The sequence below is a fragment of the Peromyscus maniculatus genome, chromosome 5 (assembly GCF_049852395.1).
Source record: "Peromyscus maniculatus bairdii isolate BWxNUB_F1_BW_parent chromosome 5, HU_Pman_BW_mat_3.1, whole genome shotgun sequence".
Classification (NCBI taxonomy): Eukaryota; Metazoa; Chordata; class Mammalia; order Rodentia; family Cricetidae; genus Peromyscus; species Peromyscus maniculatus.
Window position 1 is genome coordinate 56987824 of NC_134856.1, and position 19285 is coordinate 57007108.

The 19285-nt window shown below is 51.5% G+C and overlaps 2 protein-coding genes across 2 annotated transcripts; both read left to right on the forward strand.

Moving 5' to 3' along the window:
* The first annotated feature begins 774 nt into the window (after positions 1-774).
* Positions 775-5339, forward strand: Mc1r (melanocortin 1 receptor). Its single transcript, XM_076572263.1, has one exon. It carries the CDS (start codon positions 2205-2207, stop codon positions 3156-3158), a length of 954 nt encoding a protein of 317 aa, XP_076428378.1. The 5' UTR covers positions 775-2204; the 3' UTR covers positions 3159-5339.
* Positions 5340-6071: 732 nt separating this feature from the next.
* Tubb3 (tubulin beta 3 class III) lies at positions 6072-17257 on the forward strand. Its single transcript, XM_016005959.3, has 4 exons — positions 6072-6273; positions 14145-14253; positions 14654-14764; positions 15827-17257. Exons 1-4 carry the CDS (start codon positions 6217-6219, stop codon positions 16900-16902), a joined length of 1353 nt encoding a protein of 450 aa, XP_015861445.3. The 5' UTR covers positions 6072-6216; the 3' UTR covers positions 16903-17257.
* Positions 17258-19285: the final 2028 nt, after the last annotated feature.

The following is a 19285-nucleotide window of genomic DNA, read 5'->3' on the forward strand; positions in this document are numbered from 1 at the left end:
TTTGAAAAATGGTTTGGCCAGAGGTACTAAAGCTGAAGATAGACCTCATGCCTGCAATATTCTATTGGTAGGTGTCATTCAGCATAAGCACATGCCTGTGTCTGCTGCTGATGTCCAGCAGGACCTACCAACAGCACTGATCTGGATAAGATTGGCCACAAGCTGCCAAATGTCCAGGATGGATTATTCACATAGTGGACACTACACAACCTGAATGTGGTGTGAGTCTTAGTGTGAACAAAGGTGACTCTTAGTGTGAACAACGTATAAACCGGAAGATTCCATTTTATGTGATGTTCCAAGATAGACAAAATTGGTAGTGCTGAGGCCCAGGGAGGCCCAACATAACAGGTGTAAGTTGTATTTTATTCATTGACCTGGGAAAGTAGTCCTGATCATGCTCAGTTTGGCGTGTGTCACTTTTATAAGTGTCTTTTACTGCAGGGTTGTTAAATGAAAGCAAAAAGGTAAGTGCAAAATGCAGATGTCAGAAACGACTAACATCTGTTAGTGGATGCTCACACGGTTCATGTGTGCTTCCACAGTGGCTCTTCTGTATGAGCACCTTATGACCAGAGAGTTGCCAGAGTAGGCGAGAGAAAGAACAGACCTTTAGCTGGGCAGGGTAATGCACACCTTTAATATCAGCACTCTGGCAGCAGAGGTAGGTAGATCTTTGTTTTGGTCCAGCCTGCTCCACCACGTGAGTTCCAGGCCAGCCAGAGTTACATAATAGTGAGACCCTGTCTCAAAAAAAAAAAAAGAATGGCCTTTTAACACTAGTATCGCAGACACTGAAAGTGCACTCCAGCTGGTTCCTGCCTCTCCACTGCTGGCGTTCTTACCTTATTCTCTTCACTTCCATGTGGAAGGGAGTATCTTGTGCTGATGAGAAGGCATTGGGTACCATGGAGAAAGTCCAGCAGCGGCTAGAGGTGGGTTGACACCACCCCTGCCTGCTGTCCTGACCACTATGAGTAGTCACATGCCCAGCTGCTGGCCCACAGAGGCTGGAGACAGAGGTCTGCCCTGATGTGGTTCCTGGCTCCAGGGCTGGCATGTGCTCCACAGCGGAAATGGGGCTTCTCAAGGGAAGGGTTGTGCCCTGGGGAGAGGGGCATCCACGAGAGTAAGACAATGTGACTAAAGAACGCTGGGGGATAGCCTCAACCCCCTCTGGTCAATCAGCTCCCAGGAAGTGGCAAGCTTCCTGCCACACCCAGAACTGTAGCTAAAGGAGGTTCTAGCCAGCTTGGGCCTTGAGGGACGTGCAGTGCCGTTGTCCCTGTCAGAGCTCCTCTGAGCCCATTGGTATAGGGCTCTGGTCTACCTTAGCCCTGCCTGTAGTCCTGCAGTTACCACTGACTCTCAGATTCTTCTTGCTCCAGCCTGGAGTTCAAGGAGCTGAATTGGTGCTATGTGTACACACCCTCAGCTCCAAACAGAAATGTCACTGCCCTTGGCATGCTTCCAATGGACAGTGGTGGTGAGGGTGGGAGATGGGATGCCCCGTTCCCAACCCGTGACTGCCCGAGGCAGAGCAGAAAGAGAGGGAGGAGGTGGGGGACAGCTCAAGAAAGTGCCTTGGAGATAGTTTGGAGACTCGGGTAGGGCTACACTGGGCAGGTCCTAGTGAGCCAGGATGCCTGAAAGGGGGTTGGCAAGTCTACAGGGGCTCTGAACACAAGGGATATGCAGTACCCTATGTTGGAGTCGAGCTAGGTTTTCCAGTTTCTCAGTGCTGCTTATGCCCCCTAGAGGCGGTCCAGTGTGCTGGGGCACATGCCCATCATGTGGCCACCCTCAGGAGGAGGGCCTCTGGGAACGAGTTAAAAGATTCAGAGAAAGGCTCCATTCTTTCCCCGACCTCAGCCTACCCTGGCTTGGGGAAGCAGGGGACCCAGAAGTCGGGAGGTGCCGAGCTTAGAAATGTGTCTGAGGCACTTGCTGAGAAAAGGCAGCAGAAAGCTGGGCTCCTCAGTGGGACTCCATGCGCAGAGTCCTAGCCAGGAAGTGTCTAGACTTTGCCTGTGCCATGCCTAGGCAGAAAGAGGGCAAGTGTGAAGGAAAATCGGAGAGTGCCCAGATGGAAAGAGGCAGTGTGAGGGACGTCGGAGCCCCCTGATGATACCATGAGCTGAGTAGGACGCTGGGAGGCTGACACCACCTGGAGCTGAAGCCTCCACTGCTTCCTGGACAAGACTATGCCCACCCAGGGGCCTCAGAAGAGGCTTCTGGGTTCTCTCAACTCCACCTCCACAGCCACCCCTCACCTTGGACTGGCCACAAACCAGACAGGGCCTTGGTGCCTGCAGGTGTCTATCCCGGATGGCCTCTTCCTCAGCCTGGGGCTGGTGAGTCTGGTGGAGAATGTGCTGGTCGTGATAGCCATCACCAAAAACCGCAACCTGCACTCGCCCATGTATTCCTTCATCTGCTGTCTGGCCCTGTCTGACCTGATGGTGAGTATAAGCATGGTGCTGGAGACGGCTATCATCCTGCTGCTGGAGGCAGGGGCCCTGGTGACCCGGGCCGCTTTGGTGCAACAGCTGGACAATGTCATTGACGTGCTCATCTGTGGCTCCATGGTGTCCAGTCTTTGCTTCCTCGGTGTCATTGCCATAGACCGCTACATCTCCATCTTCTATGCATTACGTTATCACAGCATTGTGACGCTGCCCCGGGCACGACGGGCCATCGTGGGCATCTGGGTGGCCAGCATCTTCTTCAGCACCCTCTTTATCACCTACTACAACCACACAGCCGTCCTAATCTGCCTTGTCACTTTCTTTCTAGCCATGCTGGCCCTCATGGCAATTCTGTATGTCCACATGCTCACCCGAGCATACCAGCATGCCCAGGGGATTGCCCAGCTCCAGAAGAGGCAGGGCTCCACCCGCCAAGGCTTCTGCCTTAAGGGTGCCGCCACCCTTACTATCATTCTGGGAATTTTCTTCCTGTGCTGGGGCCCCTTCTTCCTGCATCTCACACTCATCGTCCTCTGCCCTCAGCACCCCACCTGCAGCTGCATCTTTAAGAACTTCAACCTCTACCTCGTTCTCATCATCTTCAGCTCCATCGTCGACCCCCTCATCTATGCTTTTCGGAGCCAGGAGCTCCGCATGACACTCAGGGAGGTGCTGCTGTGCTCCTGGTGAGCAGGGAGGTGGCGTTTGGTCTCAGGCCAGGGTGCTGGGCAGAGGGTGACAATGATATCCAGTGGCCTGCATCCTGTGAGACCACAGGTACTGTTGTCCCTTCCTGACCTCCATTTGTCCAAGGGTGGACTAGGTGAACTTTAAAATAGAAACACAAACTGCCTGGGACCAGGAAAAGGGGTCAGTGTGACTGCAGGGGTCATCCGGGGTAGCTGCGGGAAATGGAAGAAGCAGGGGATAGGGATTCTAGCTCTAGGCAAGGGTCAGCCCACAGGCTCCTGAAGAGACAGTCTCTGTCCTCGGAGAGCTTCACCTCTACCCACTGACTAGGCAATCCCCACCCAGTTCTTCAGCTCACTCAGGCTGGGCCCTCTACTGCTGGGTTGGACAGGAAGTTTCTGAATTAAAAGAATGACAGCCATAAAGGTGTGCTTACTCCTGGTGAGGGCTTCTGAAGGGGGAATTTGTGACCAGGAAAATCCAGCCATAGCCATGCAGTAGGCTGCTTCAACAAGTGAGGCCCTTCCTCCATAAAGGGACCAGAATTGCAGAATGTGCATCTTGCACAAGGGATCTACCCATTTGCACTGGGGGAGTGGGGTTGACCTAAAGACCAGTTGTGTGGCGGCTCATGGGAATCCCAAGAGGTGGGGACCCAACTGCTCACCCCCAGCAGGCTACTCCAACAAGTGCCTCCTCTGGCCTTGGTAGAGGCTGTTGGCCTATTAGTGACCACAGCCTGTGGCTCTGAGCCACACATCGGTTGAAATGCTCAGATAGCGCCTCATCATTATCTTCCCTAGCTCTGCCCGGAAGCTGCTTGAAGTCTGAGTGGGAAAAGGGTAGGGACAGCAGTCAGGACAGGAGGGAGGGAGTCTCAAAGCCGCAGCTGCCTGCCTGAATTAGGAATCCACAGTTCAAAACGCAGCAAGTATTCTAATCAGGCCCTCTTGGCTTCCTCTATATTACTACAGACTAGAGCAGATCAAGGGGCTGCAGGTTCAAATCCTTCGCTTACCTCTAGGGTGACAAGACAGTTCAGGCTCCTTCCAGATCAACCGCAGCAGGACCACAGAGTCACAGCCCCTGACATGACCCATCTGTAACCTTGGCCAGAGTCTACCCCTTTCCTGGCCCCATTCCTGTAGCACCTTCAGCCATGGCACGGAGTGCTATCATCCTACTCGGAGCTGCCCTGAGGAGCCTATAGCATAGGATAGGCCAGGGGTTGGGATCTGTTTCTACTCAACACTGCCCTTCTGGGAGAGGGTGGTGGTGCCAGTGCTCTGCCAGCCTTGGGAAGTATTTAGATTGGGCCTCTCAGAATAGAGGAGGGTGCCTAGGAGCTCAAGGGTATCTGAGTCCCGGGAGTGGCACATGGGGTGAACTGCAGTCTTGTGGAATGGCAGACCCCCAAGCCCTTCTACTGCTACAACCTGGAATTCCTACTGCAGAGTCTATCTTGGGTCCCCCACGGATGCTAAGCACCCCACTGTCCTCCTCCCTGGGGTGGCCTCAGTCTGGGCTAATGTGCCCTCAACCACCTCTGAGACAGGAAGTGGCATCAAGCCAGACCCTGGCCACACTACCAGCTCCAGCCCTGTTGGACTGAGGTTGGAAGCTGGTTCCCGGCAGGGCCAGCCTTTGCTGGAAGATAGGACCATGAGTCAGCCTTTATCCTGCCATCATAGCTCTCTGGGGACACGGGGAGCTGGCCTGGCCTGATGTCATCTGACAAAGAGGCAGCCCAGGCCTCTGGATATTTCCAAGCATCTTCCCTATCCAGACAAGGAGACAGAGCCAGATGCTCACCCAGGACTTCTTGAACCAGGCCAGCTGGAAACCAGCTACAGAAAGCCACATCATGGACACGTTGTGGGGGAGGGGCATCTCCTGAGAACAAAAGACCCATTTCTAAACTCCGCTAGCTCAGAAGCTTATCCTCAGAGAAGAGTTGTATGCACGGCCACTCTACCCAGCACACGCCTGTGAAAACTGGACAAAGGCACCGGCAGATTGCTTCTAGCTGCTCTTGTGAAATGAATGTTTGTGGACTATCCATGGGTGGTAGTACTGTCTCAGACTCTTCCAGAAGAACTTCTGTCATCGAAATATCAAAAAGTCCTCATAAGGTGTCACTGACCCTAGATGAATATTAAATCAGTGCTGTATGTGAACACATTGCATGTCTCTTGTGTGACCATTTGACTCTTCCTCCCAATGGGCCCCCTCCACACACAGTCTCCTTACCTAGGTAGCTCCAGCTCACTCCATTAGCCCCTCTTCGCCCTCACTTGTACCAAAAGTGAAAGGGAGGGTACCAGTGACATCAGGGATGGTTCAGACAGAAAATACTGCTCAACGTCCTCCACTGACTGGCTTGTATGTCCTTATGTGAATTTTCCACGCAGATATTCACGAAACAGGGTTGCTTGCCAGGCACTGTGCATCCCCGCATCCCAGGTACATCTGCACCCTCACGCCAGCCCTGTGGGGAGCATTGGGCTGGTAGCCCTCTCTCCTCCAGAAAACAGTGACCTTAGAGTTGGAGCTATAATCCACCACCCTTCTGACACTCGTTCCCAGGTCTGCACAGAAGTATCAGGGAGGCTCCAGCTTTCCCAGCCTCGCCCACCCCAAGGGACCCAGCAAACGCAGAAAATATGGGTCTTGATTCTTAAGCACATGAGAGTAAGAAAGACCCTCTTTACAAAGCTTGCAGGGTGGGGTTGGGGCAGGGACGAAATGGGGAGGGCAGCTACTGGGGTGGGGCACTGAGGGGCCTGGGCTCTATTGTCCCCAGAGCCTAAGGCCCTCCGGCGGCCCCTCCTCTGAAGGCGCGGCCAGACATGCTCTGCATTGTGCGGGCGGGTCTCATCCGTGGTGCTGATGCTGCAGAGCCTGCCGCATTCTGCAGCAGCGCCCCAGCATTGGTCCGCAGCGCTGACATCAGCTAGCGAGGGCGGGGCTGCCTCTTATAAGAGGACGCGGCGGAGGCCACCGATCCTCCGCAGCCCGCTGTCCGCCTGCTTCTCAACTCGAGCCGTTTGAAGTCAGCATGAGGGAGATCGTGCACATCCAGGCCGGCCAGTGCGGCAACCAGATAGGGGCCAAGGTGAGGCTGAGCCGTCCGGCGTCCTGCGTCCCCATGAGCGTCAGCCCTGGAGAGGGGGAGGGGGAGGGGGAGAGAGAGGCTGTTCTGGGAGCCGCCGGGGAAACAAAGGGTAGAGCCCAGCCCCTTGCCCGGCTCTGGGACCCCAGAATCCCCAATCAGCTCCCCTGACTCGCGTCACTCTGCTCCGCGCCCAGCTTGCTGCAGACAGCTAGGGGCAACCCTTCTGACTCTCACTTACATCCATTCTGCTCACCCCCACACACTGTGGTTCCAGCAGGTACAGAGGATATGGTTGGGGGCGCCGACTGGGCGTGGCCTTCTTGGAGACTGCCACTTAAGCCTTGAGTAAGATGGGTGTGTCGGGCAACTTTGGGTGGGGCTCTCCCCTAAAGCCATAATGACTGTACATGCCCGAACCCCTACTGGAGAACTGGACTGTCTTCAAGAAGCAAGGCGGTCCTCACCTCCTCAGCCTTGCTCAGATCACCCTCAGCTTCCTTGCCCCACCCTGTTCCTTTGTTGGAGGGGTTGGGCCTGGACTCCAATGACCTTGCAAGGTCCAGAACTGGACTCTCCCTATCTGTGCAAATCTCCCATCTCTAACTGTGCCTTCCCAGGGCCTCGGCAGTCGGGATTGAGCACAGAACAAAGCCGACTGCAAGCATGGCCTCTATTTCCCCGTTGCTGTCAGCCCACCTCCAGTGTGGAAGCTGAGACACAAAAGGGCTGTTGGTGCGGTGACTCTGCATCCCTGCTGCGACCAGGGAGGTAGCTGTCCTGTTTCCAAGTCCTAGGAGGCTGTTCCTTACTCAAGGTCACACAGCAAGTGGAAGACAGAACCACTTGATCGGAGCGGAAGCCCAACCTGGGCTTGGGGTGGGTCTGGGTGGGTGGGGTCGGCTACCTCCCTGTCTCCCTTCTGGACTATTGTTTGAGCTCCGTATTTGAGACGGAGCTTTGTCCAGATGGATGCTGGACATGGCTCAGGGATGGTGGATAGCTAGTTCCCAAAGGAGGAGGTGGGGTAGACAGGTCCTGGAAGGGAGGGGACGAAGCAAAGATTACCTCTGGAGGCTGTTGCCATAGAAACCAGGCAGGAACAAAAAGCTAATTACCATGGGCTGGGGCAGTCACGTGGCTGACATGTAAATTGCAAGTTTGGCTCTAGGGTGGAGGTTCCTCTAGTTAGGGGGGAGGGAAGCAGCTCCAGGGAGGCTCCCTAATCACAGAGGAGACAGCTGTTCCTATTCTAGAGGGGAACTTGGGGAGGGGGGCATACAGGGGAAGCCTAGGGCAGGAGCCTCCGATCAAATCAGGACTCCTGGGGTAATCACTGACAGCTGCCCTGGCCTGAAGGGAGGGTGAGGGCTCATTAATGTGGTCACAGGTGCCAGGCTTCCCTGAACATCTGCTCCTGGAAAGGCCAGGGGTGAGTGGGGGAGGGAAGGTCCTAAGACCCATTTGGTGACCCTCTTGTGCTGAAACTGGTGATGTACTGTGCTCCATCAAAGGCTCCTGTTTAGCAAGGGCCTAGAAGTCAGGTCCATACCCAGCTTCCATCCGTCTGTCTGTCCAAGGAGCATGAGCTGTAGAAGAGGCCTGAGTGCTGGACTCAGCTGAGGCACTATGGCCCTTGGATTTCCCCCTTTTTATTCTTTTGGGTTTTTTTTTATGTTTTGTGTGTGTGTGTGTGTGTGTGTGTGTGTGTGTGTGTGTGTGTGTGTGTTTTAAATTGTGTTTAAAATTTGGATACCTGATCCTTTTTTAACAATGCAAATAATGGGTAAATTATCTGGGGAGGGGTGTCTTCCTTTCCCATTGTTTTCCTTCACAATAATCAGCACAAGGCATTTTAGCAGTTACCATCTAGCCCTCGGCCCTAGAAGATCTCCCCGAGACCAGACTGAAGGGCCAGGCCCTGTGGGGATTTACCTGTTCAGCATCCGCCCCAGGCAATATGAACTTCCTGGGCCAGATTTATTTCCTATTTTTGTAGCTGGCTTTAGGGTCCCTGGTGTGGGCCACGGTGGGGAAAGTTTCTCCCTGCACCTGCAGCATCTGAGGGGGGGACACAGGGGCTGCACTTGTGCTCATTGGTCCTTGGGTGGTGCCTGTCCTAGCACAAAGGGCCACAAAGAGGTGAGTGGGAGGAGGTATGGGTGGAGTGGAGACAGGCAGAGAAGTGTGAGGCCAGGAGGCCATGCTTGGAAGCAGCAGAAAGGGTGCATTAGCAATGCATAAGGTTATCACCTCCTGTGAGTTAAAGCACTGGGTCTGGAGCATTATTACACCTTTTGGTGTGTGGTGTGGGTATCACCCTCCCTTAAGGCTGAGACAGATGAATGTTCTAGAAGTTGAGTCACTTGCCTCGGATCACACCATGGATTTGAGCAAGGCAGGAATTTTAGTATAGGTGTGTGCAGATGTGTCAAGGTGGGTGGTGACATGTGCCCCCACCAACAGGAGCAGATGTGACTGGGCCCCTCTTATTGTTCCCTTTGCCCGGGCCTGAGATCCTAGATTCATTCTCCTATAAAGAGGGCCCTTAGAAAATGTCTTTATGGTGCCTTTGTCTACACTTCTTGTCTGTGCTCCACCAGCTGCCTGAATACCACCCCACCCAAGCAGGAGCCTGTGGAAAGTATGACTCACCTGAGAGCCAATGGGCCTGGTGAGGAGGGTCCTCGGGGCTCTAGGGGAACTGAACATCTTTGGGGGCTCTCGGACCTCTCTGGGAGCAATGTATCCCAACTCTGCTTGCACTCATGATCCACGCCCCTGCTGCTGTCAGAGGCCTGCGCCCCAAAAGGGTCAGCACCTCGGACAGCAGCACCATGGTTTGTGGGCTGGAACCTCAGGTCTAAGGCAGGCTGAACCAAGATGAGTTTTTATCACAACATCTGGGATTTTCTTTTCTGTAGTGATGCTTAATTTAATAATTCTATTCATTTAATTTAAATAATTCTGTTCATTTTTTTATTAAATATTCTATGTAGTAATATTTTCTTTTAAGGTTTTCTTTTTATTTTATTTGTGTTATTTTATGTTAGCCTCCCAATATGTAACCCAGACTGGTCTTGAACTCATGATCTTCCAGCCTCAGCCTTTTAAGTACTGGGTTTACAGCTCTTTACCATTGCAGTGGGGAATATTTTATTTTGAATTGCATTTTATTACTTTTAACGTACAAAAGCAGTTGTTGATATATTTTTTCATGGGAAAATTGAAACACAGGCTGATGTGGCTCAGTGGTGAAGCGCTTCTTTCTTTAGCATGTGAGAGGCCATTAAGTTTGATCTGCAGCAGAGTGAACAAAACAAAGGCTGAGATGCTGCAGAGAACTGAGCATGTTGCTGCACACTCATACCAGCGACTGGAGAGCTGAGGCAGGAGGATTGTTAAGAGTGCTTCATCTTGGGTGACAATCAAGAACCTTGTTTCAGTTTTGTGTCTGTTTTTCTGAGACAGCATTTCCCTGTGTAGCCCTGGCTGACCTGGAACTTACTCTCTAGACCAGGCTGGCCCTGAACTCAGAGATCCTCCTGTTTCTGCCTCCCAAGTGCTGGGATTAAAGGTGTGTGCCACCACCTCCCAGAAAGACTTTGTTTCAAAAACAAAATAAAAAGAACACTGCAGATAAGGTAACCTATCATATTTTTTTAATTTAAAATGTATGTGTGTACATGCCTGGTGCAAAGAGAAGTCAGAAGAGGGCACAAACCTCTGAAACTGGAGGAACAGATACTTGGGAGCCACCATGTGGGTGGTGCTTGGAGCTGAACTTGAGTCTTTTTTTTTTTTTTTTTTTTTTTTTAGACAGGGTTCTTTTGTGTAGACCTGTGGAACTTCTATAAGAACAGCCATATTAGGCTGGAGAGATGGCTCAGTGGTTAAGAGCACTGGCTGCTCTTCCAGAACATCCAGGTTCAATTCCTAGCAACCACAGGTGGCTCACAACCATCTAGAATGAGATCTGGTGCCCTCTTCTGGAGTGCAGGCATACATGCAGGCAGAATTCTGTATATATAATAAATAAATAAATCTAACAACAACAACAAAAAAAGAACAGCCATGTTTCCTGCCCCATTTCTTTTTAAATTAAAAATTAGTACAGCTGGGTCAGTGGCACACATCTTTAATCCCAGCATTCAGGAGACAGAAGCAGGTGGATCTTTGTGAGTTTGAGGCCAGCCTGGTCTACAGAGTAAGTTCTAGGACAGCCAGGGCTACACAGAGAAACCTTGTCTTGTAAAAGCAAAAAAGAAAAAACAATAGTTCTTTCCATCCAGACCCAACTGTGTAATCTAGGCTGGCCTTGAACTCACAGCATCACTCCTGCCTGAGGCCTCTGAATCATGGATTATAGGTGTGTGACATCACATCCAGTTTATGTAACATGCCTTATCACCTCCCCTGATTAGTGTCACACACACACACACACACACACACACACACACACACACACACTAGCAGGACAGACAGGGGAAAGTTCCATGGACATGTTCCCTGGATTACATTTTTTTTCTATATTCTTGTTCATTTCCGTTACCTTGTATATGTGACTTACGCTTTATAAAGATATATTTTATTCATATGTGTGCCCTCGGAGGCTGGGGGGGGGGCCATGCTGTTTGATTCTTTGGAATCACAGGTGTCTGTGAGCCACCTGATGTGGGTGCCGAGATCTGAACTCAGGTCCTCTGGTGAGGACTTAACCCCTGAGCCAGCTCTCCAGGCTGACTTCAAAACTTTCACTTTTGGAGACAGGGTCTCATTTATCCCAGGCTGGCCTCAAATTCCCTGTGTGTATGAGGATGACTTTGAACTTCTGGCTCTTCTGCCTCTACCTTCCAAAGGCACTGAATGATTCTGTACACATCAGGCAAGTACTCCACTAACTGAATGTCTCAACTCCAGACTTTCAAACTTTAAATAGCCCCTAGACTCTTTAGCAAATGAAGCTCATGTCTGTTGGACTCTTTCATGGGGATGATTGTCCCATATTTTAAAGTGAGACCGACCCTTGTCTCTGGGAGGCCTGCTTCTCGAGACCTTTGTAGACTCATGGAGAGAACAGTGACGGAATCTCTCACACAGCATTAAGCTCTTCCACTTTTGCAGGGGTCAGTGGACATTGAATTCCTGGAGCTACAAGTTAGGTACCGAGGACTATGTGTGCCGAGCCCTTGGCTCACGGAATAGCAGCTGAATAGAGAGTCCTCTGACTTGGTCCCATGGGCAAAGCATCAAGATCAAGCCCCATTGCCTCTGACATGCCTGTCTGTGTTTTTGTTTTGTTTTCCCAATTAAAAATTAGCTGGGGACGCAGCTCAGGTGAGTGCTTACTGGCAAGTGCAAGGCCCTGTGTTTGATCCCCAACACTTCAGAAACTGGGTGTGGGGGTATATGCCTGTGTTGTCAGTACTCAGGAGATAGATCAGAAGTTCAAAGTCATTCTCAATAAATAGTAAGTTCAAGGCCAGCCTGGGATACAGGAGACACTGTCTCTAGTTAAATAAATAAATAAATAAATGTAAATTTTAAAAAGCAAAACACACTTAGTTCAGAAAAGAATAAAATTAGCAGTGGCAAAAACACACAAAAGAAGGGCTGGAGTGATGCCTCAGTAGTTAGTGTGCTCTGCTCTCAGCACCCACATTAGGTGGCTCACAATTGCTTGTAACTCTGACTCTGGGAGCATCTGATGCCTCTGGTCTCTATGGACATCTGCACTCACATGCACATACCCATAGTTACACTCAGACACACACATACACACACATGTGCTCACGTACATACACAATTGAAAATAAAATAAAATTTAAAAATCTACAAAAGAGAGGAAGAAATCCAGGCCCCTCTGATAAGAGGTGACTTCCGAGATGGGCCCCTCAGAATAAGTTGTCAGACCCCTGTATGGCCTGTAGTCATGATTCTGTTCGGCCTGTTTTTTGGCTCTTAGAGAATTTTTGGAAAGATTAAAATGTTTTATGGGATGGAAAAATGGCTCAGTGGTTGAGAGTACTGACTGCTCTTCCAGAGGACCTGGGATCAATTCCTAGTATCCACGTGGTGCCTCACAACTGTCTATGACTCCAGTTCCAAGAGACCTGACATGACTCCACATGACTCCTCACACAGATGTACATGCAGGCAAAATACCAATGCACATAAAATAAAACTAAATTTTAAACAATGTTTTATGAGTATGGGTGTTTGCCTGTATGTATGTCTGTGCGCCATGTACACACAATGCCTGCAGAGGCCAGAATGAGTGATGGGTCCCCTGACACTAGAATTATAGATGATTGGGAGCTGCCACGTTGGTGATGGGAACCAATCCTGGGTCCTCCACAAGAGCAACAAGTGTTCTTACCTGAGCCATGTTACCAGCCCACTTTAAAGAATGTTTCCAACTCACTTTTCTTTTAAAGTAAAAGACCAGGAGGTGGTGGCGCACACCTTTAATCCCAGCACTGAGGAGGCAGAGGCAGGCAGATCTTTGAGTCTGAGGCCAGCCTGGTTTACAGAGTGAGTTCCAGGACAGCCAGGGCTACAGAGAAAACGTCTCAAAAAAAAGCCAAATAAATAATGAATAAGTGAATAAATAAATAAATAAAATTAACACAATAAATAAATAGCTAAATAGACATAAATAAATGAATGAATGAGTGAATGAATGAATGAATAAAAGCAAGCTGAGGTGCACATGACAACAATCCAACAGCACCGAAGGGTAGACAGTGACAATTCTCTTTCTCTAAGCGCCAAGGCCGTGTCCCTAGGAAGTCTCTCTGACATCCAAATGTAGACAAGCACATGCAGACTGTTTCCTAACCTGCTTTCAACGCTGAGCAAGCGTTTCCTCCACATGACTTCCAGGCAGAGGCCTTTTGTTTCTCTCGGCCTTTATATCATTAACTTATCTGCAAGTCACTCCTGCTCCTCCTCGCTGTAAGAAATAGGCAATGATGGAGGGTCTCACAGCCAAGGAGGCCGCTGCCAGCCTGGTAGTCTGTGTGTCCTGAGGAAGTCCTGTCTGTGGGCCTTCCGTTCCCTGGCCCCCAGGACGCCATAACAGCGGTTGTTATCCACCACCTCTGCTCCTATGCTCTACGCGGTTAGCTGTATTCTCACGAGAACCTGTTGTCATGGAGCCAGCCCAAACACAGCAAGCCCTTGCGGGGCGGCTGTGGACCCTGAATCTTAGACCATGCTCTGTGCTGTCTCGCCCTGCTGACGTGATGGTGGCAGTGTGTGAGGAGCATCGTGTTCTTGTGCAAAGGGCTCGCTACTGGAGCGTAGCAGCTTGTGAGCCGACGATGCCGGTTGTTGCCAGGCTCCTAGGTAAGGTTCATGACCTCAGAGAAGCCATTCTGCTGTCGGAGACTAGGGCTCTTCTGCAGATCCAGCTGTGGGTCACACTGCCTAAGAGAAGGACACACCAGGCACTGGTGGAACCCGCCAGCGTACGTGGCTTGCACTGGCACCGAGGGTCACATTAGTGCCTGAGAACCTGATCTGACCTGTGTCCTGCTCTGGGCAGATTTCTACCTTTTGTGTGCCTCCAGTTCCTTTCCTGAAAAGAAAGAATATAAACGACCCCAGGAGATATCTGCATTTCCCTTCAGATGTAGAGCTGGGCAGAACCTGTGGTTGTAGACTGAGTCCTAGTTCGCTCTGGGGCCTGGAAATGCTAGCCAGATAATGTAGAGAGTAGGTATGCATTTTTTATTCTTTTCTAAAGCCTTGTGTTGGGTCTAGTAAGGTCCCAAAGTTCTACTTCTGCACCAAGGATGTTAAGACTTCGGAAGGGCAAAGGCCCACCAGTGGGGTCACCTGCTGAACCCTTTTCTACTGTCCTCATACAGTTCTGGGAGGTCATCAGTGATGAGCACGGCATAGACCCCAGTGGCAACTACGTGGGGGACTCAGACCTGCAGCTGGAGCGCATCAGCGTGTACTACAATGAGGCCTCCTGTGAGTACCATTCTACATCCTTCCTGACCCGGGCAAGAAGGGCCCCTGGGTAAATAGAGTCCCTGCATCCGTTGACCAAGAGGCTAGCAGGTGTGACTGGAGACGAGGCACCCAAACTCACAGTATAAAGAGTGACTAGCATGGAGTAAGATGCAAACGTATTTAATGATGGTGATGGCTTTGAGACGTCCAGGGACAGGCAAGACTTGATCCTGCCTGTCCTGGGTGTCGGTCATTACATCCATGGCCAGGCCAGAGCTTACCATAGGTCCATGCCTATGACATGCGTTCCAGCCCTTAGGGTGAGAGCGGGAGACTGGCAGGCTGAGGGCAGGATTCAGGGGGAAGTAGATAGAGTGCCCCGACTCTAGCTCACACACTCAATCTTCTCTCCTCTCAGCTCACAAGTATGTGCCCAGAGCCATTCTGGTGGACCTGGAACCTGGAACCATGGATAGCGTGCGGTCTGGGGCCTTTGGACACCTATTCAGGCCTGACAACTTTATCTTTGGTGAGTCCCCTGCTCCAGGCTCTGAGGGCAGAAGCCTGGGCCTGGCAAAGCCAGGTCAACAGATGGAGGTAGGATGTCTGAAAGGGGATGAAGTCAACTAGTCTTCACTGGGACCCTGGAGGGGGAAAATGACTTTCCATGTTACAATTCTATATAGGAATAAAGGATTCTGTGTAGGAAATAATTCCTCTCCTCATTTTACAAAGAATGAGGAATCGTTAGAGTTGTGGGGACTAAAGTAGGGTCTCTGGAGGACTCCAGTTGATGAGCTTGTGTCAGGAGGTCAGGGTGTCCTTGAGCCTGTGCCCAGTGACAGGTCCTCGGTGCTCACCCAGACACAAGAAGACCGTCTCACCTCACTTCTGCTTTCAAGCCCCTAGCACCAGGAGCCAGTGAAAGGGCTCAGCGGTTAAAGGGGCTTGCCGTCGAACCTGATGATCTGAGTTCAATCCCTGGGACCCGGGTGGTAGAGAACCAACTCCTTCAAATTGTCCTCTGACTTCCATATGTGTGCCTTGGCACGTGCACACCCACACGTGCACACCCACACATGCACACGCACCACACACACACACACACATATTCTCGCTCTCTAAAGAAACAAACGTGCTGTTGTTTCTAAAGACCTTAGCACTAGACTATGGGTGCCAGTTCTCAGCTGGTCCTCAGCTGCCATAGATGCTCAGGGTTTCTTTGTATTCTGGAAAAGAGGAGTATTTGGCTTAGAGGGGTGAGGAGAGTAGGCAAACCTTCATCTCCCTTCAAGATCTCAGCAGAGCAACGGGAGGAAAGGTGAGCTGGAGAGGGAAGGCTGAGCTATTCATCTGGGATGTCCTTGAGCGATAGCAAGGCCCTGGTCTTCTCCCAGATTCTTCACAGCCTGCTCACAGCTTCTGCAGCTGGGACCCCCACAACTCAACAGTGATACCCAGGGCAGAATGAGAAGGCACGTTAGCACAAAGTGCATTTTAGAGACTTTCTTCTGGGGTGTTTGGCAGGTCCTGGAGGTCTGCACTGCAGACCCTGGACCTTGCCTATCACCTGCCTCTTCTGTCTCTACAGGTCAGAGTGGCGCCGGCAACAACTGGGCCAAAGGGCACTACACTGAGGGCGCGGAGCTGGTGGACTCCGTCCTGGATGTCGTGAGGAAGGAGTGTGAGAATTGCGACTGCCTGCAGGGCTTCCAGCTGACGCACTCACTGGGTGGGGGTACGGGCTCAGGCATGGGGACCCTGCTCATCAGCAAGGTGCGCGAGGAGTACCCTGACCGCATCATGAACACCTTCAGCGTGGTGCCCTCACCCAAAGTGTCGGACACTGTGGTGGAGCCCTACAATGCCACCCTGTCCATCCACCAGCTAGTGGAGAACACAGATGAGACCTACTGTATCGACAACGAAGCCCTCTATGACATCTGCTTCCGTACCCTCAAGTTGGCCACACCCACCTATGGGGACCTCAACCACCTTGTTTCTGCTACCATGAGTGGAGTCACTACCTCCCTTCGATTCCCTGGTCAACTCAATGCTGACCTCCGCAAGCTAGCTGTCAACATGGTGCCCTTCCCCCGCTTGCACTTCTTCATGCCTGGCTTTGCCCCACTGACAGCCCGGGGCAGCCAGCAATACCGGGCCCTGACGGTACCTGAGCTCACCCAGCAGATGTTCGATGCCAAGAATATGATGGCCGCCTGCGACCCACGCCACGGCCGTTACCTGACAGTGGCCACTGTCTTCCGTGGGCGCATGTCCATGAAGGAGGTGGATGAGCAGATGCTGGCCATCCAGAGTAAGAACAGTAGCTACTTCGTGGAGTGGATCCCCAACAACGTCAAGGTAGCCGTGTGCGATATCCCACCCCGCGGGCTCAAGATGTCATCCACCTTCATCGGCAACAGCACCGCCATCCAGGAGCTGTTCAAGCGCATCTCGGAGCAGTTCACAGCCATGTTCCGGCGCAAGGCCTTCCTGCACTGGTACACGGGCGAGGGCATGGATGAGATGGAGTTCACCGAGGCCGAGAGCAACATGAACGACCTGGTATCTGAGTACCAGCAGTACCAGGATGCCACAGCTGAGGAGGAGGGGGAGATGTATGAAGATGATGATGAGGAATCTGAAGCCCAGGGGCCCAAGTAAAGTTGCTCACAGCTGGGGTGTGGGGCCAAGTGGCAGCCAGGGCCAAGACGAGCAGCACCTGTCCCCCAGAGCCATCTAGCTACTGACACTGCCCCCAGCTTTGCTTCCCACCAGCTCATTAGGGCACCCTAGGGCTCCCAGGTTAGAGTCCTTCAGTATTTATGGCCGTCCCCGCCCCACATGAGTCCACTTGGCTCTGTCCTTCCCATTTAGGCCACCTCTGTATTTGTGTTGCTCATCTGTCTCTGTTTTATTATGGCTCCAGGCCTGATGTTTTATGGTTTGTTTTGTTTTTTACTGGGTTGTGTTTATATTTGGAGGGGGGGGGATACTTAATAAAGTCACTGCTGTCAGATCTCTGCCTGGTCCTGGAGAGTTCTTTTTCTTTGCCTTTTTCTGCCGCTACCCCCCCCCCCCCCCTTTTAAGACAAGGACGAGGCTGAAGTGTGTTTGATATAAAGAAGGTTTATTTTTGTTTTGTGAAAGAGCAATTTAGATCTAGAAGGGGAGAGAACAAGCAGGGGCAGCCCTTATCTCCTGGGCGCGAGCCTGGTGGCTAAGGTTTGTGCTGAAAGGGTCTCATGGGGCCTCCCAGAGAGTCGAGGAGGGGAACTGGGGAAGGAAGTTTGCTTGGTTTCAATCCCCATCCCAGAACCCCTGGCACGTCTGACTCAGAAAGCCCACAGGGTGGAGACCCTGTTCCTGGCCTCCCACAGGGTAGCTCATGTTTAGTCTTCTTCCTGCTATCTATGCTGTAAGTCAAGCAGCCGTATAAGGAAGCTGAAGCCTGAGACTTGAGCTGGAGAGGCAAGGAGAACTGTTGGGAAGGCTGGGGCTTGACCTTTGAGAAGGGGCTAGCTGGGGACAGGATCCAACCACATGCTGGTTCCATGCCCCGCCCCCATGATGGCTTCCCATAGCTTCAGAATGCCCATATCCGCTCACAGAAAGTGGGGTATTGCCAGAGATCCTTGCCCATCCTCCCTCCTCCTCAGGGAGAAGACTGAAACCCAAAGAGGCCAGCTGTTCAGAGGTCCACAGTGAGTGGGCGCAGCTGGGCAAAGGCAGAATTTCTAAATTCTGAGACTCTCTGCCACCCATTCCCTAATGGGCAAGGGTGTCGTCAAAGCTTAAGCCCCTACCCTCTGCTTGGTGGCACCCTGAAAGGATTCGGTGTACACAGCATCTTCTTACAACCTCTCTCCATGTGTGTGTCAGCCATAGGTATTGAAGAAGATAGACGGAGGAGCTGCTGGCCCTGGCTTCAGTCTAGGCTGCTGCTCCTAAAAGGACATGTCTCCAGTTCCGGGCCTGGTGTAGGCTGGGGTCTGGGGTTCAACACAAAGTAAACAAAGGGCAATGCCGTGTTGTCTCGCCTGTGGCCGTGAAACAAACTTCCCTGAAACTTAGTGACCTGACCTGGAATCTAAATTAACAATTTATCCTGTGTTAATAAATTTTTGTTTGTTGTTTTTGAGACAAAGTCTCTTTACATCACCCTGGCCATCCTGGAACTCATTATGTAGCCCAGGCTGGCCTTGAACTCACAGAGATCAAGCTGCCTCTGCCTCTCAAGTGCTGGGAGTAAAGACTGGCAGCTAACTTATTTTTTGCTTCCTGTAGTATTGGTTGGTATAACTAACTGCAAGGTCCAACATTTCACTTGTGTCCTTGACTGGATGCAACCAGATTGTCAGTCTCTTTACTCTGTGGAGGCCTGGGCATAGATAGCTACCTCGTCTTTCCAATGTGCATTTTGTTAGAGCCATGAAAAACTGAACAGCATAACCACTTCCAGGGAAGTGCGCCAAAGGTCAGGGCAGAAAAAGACATTCAGTTCCTGCTTGTTTCTCAGAGAGGTCACTCTTGGAGTCCAGCACTATCCTGGTGGAAGCCCACACACCTGAAGAGGCATCACATGGGTGTCCACTCATCCTTACTAGGTGACTTCAACCTGAGCCACCCAGTCCCCTCAGGCAGGAGCAATAATGTGCATAGAGCATTGGCATTTAGTGTCCCTATCTACAACAAAGGTACACCTCCTATCAGGTGTCAGTCACATCCTGAAGACCTTGTGTACACAGTAAGGGCTTCTATGTGAAGCCAGTGGACCTTTGGGTGGTCTGTTATCCAGCATGGATAGTGGACTGGGAAAGCTTTGGGCTGCTCGACCTTGGAGTCCAGTCTGACAGCGCTCTTGGTGCTCTTAAGTAAAAGGTGGGCAAGTCTAGAAATCAGCCCAAAGTTCATGTACAACCAGCAAAGGCCAGCAGACACATCTGCTTTCTCTCCCCATGGTGAATGTAGTAGAAATAGCAGGTAGCAAATCCTGGCCTGGAGCCTCCCCCGTTTATGTCATTTCCAGTGGCAGGGTGATTTAGTG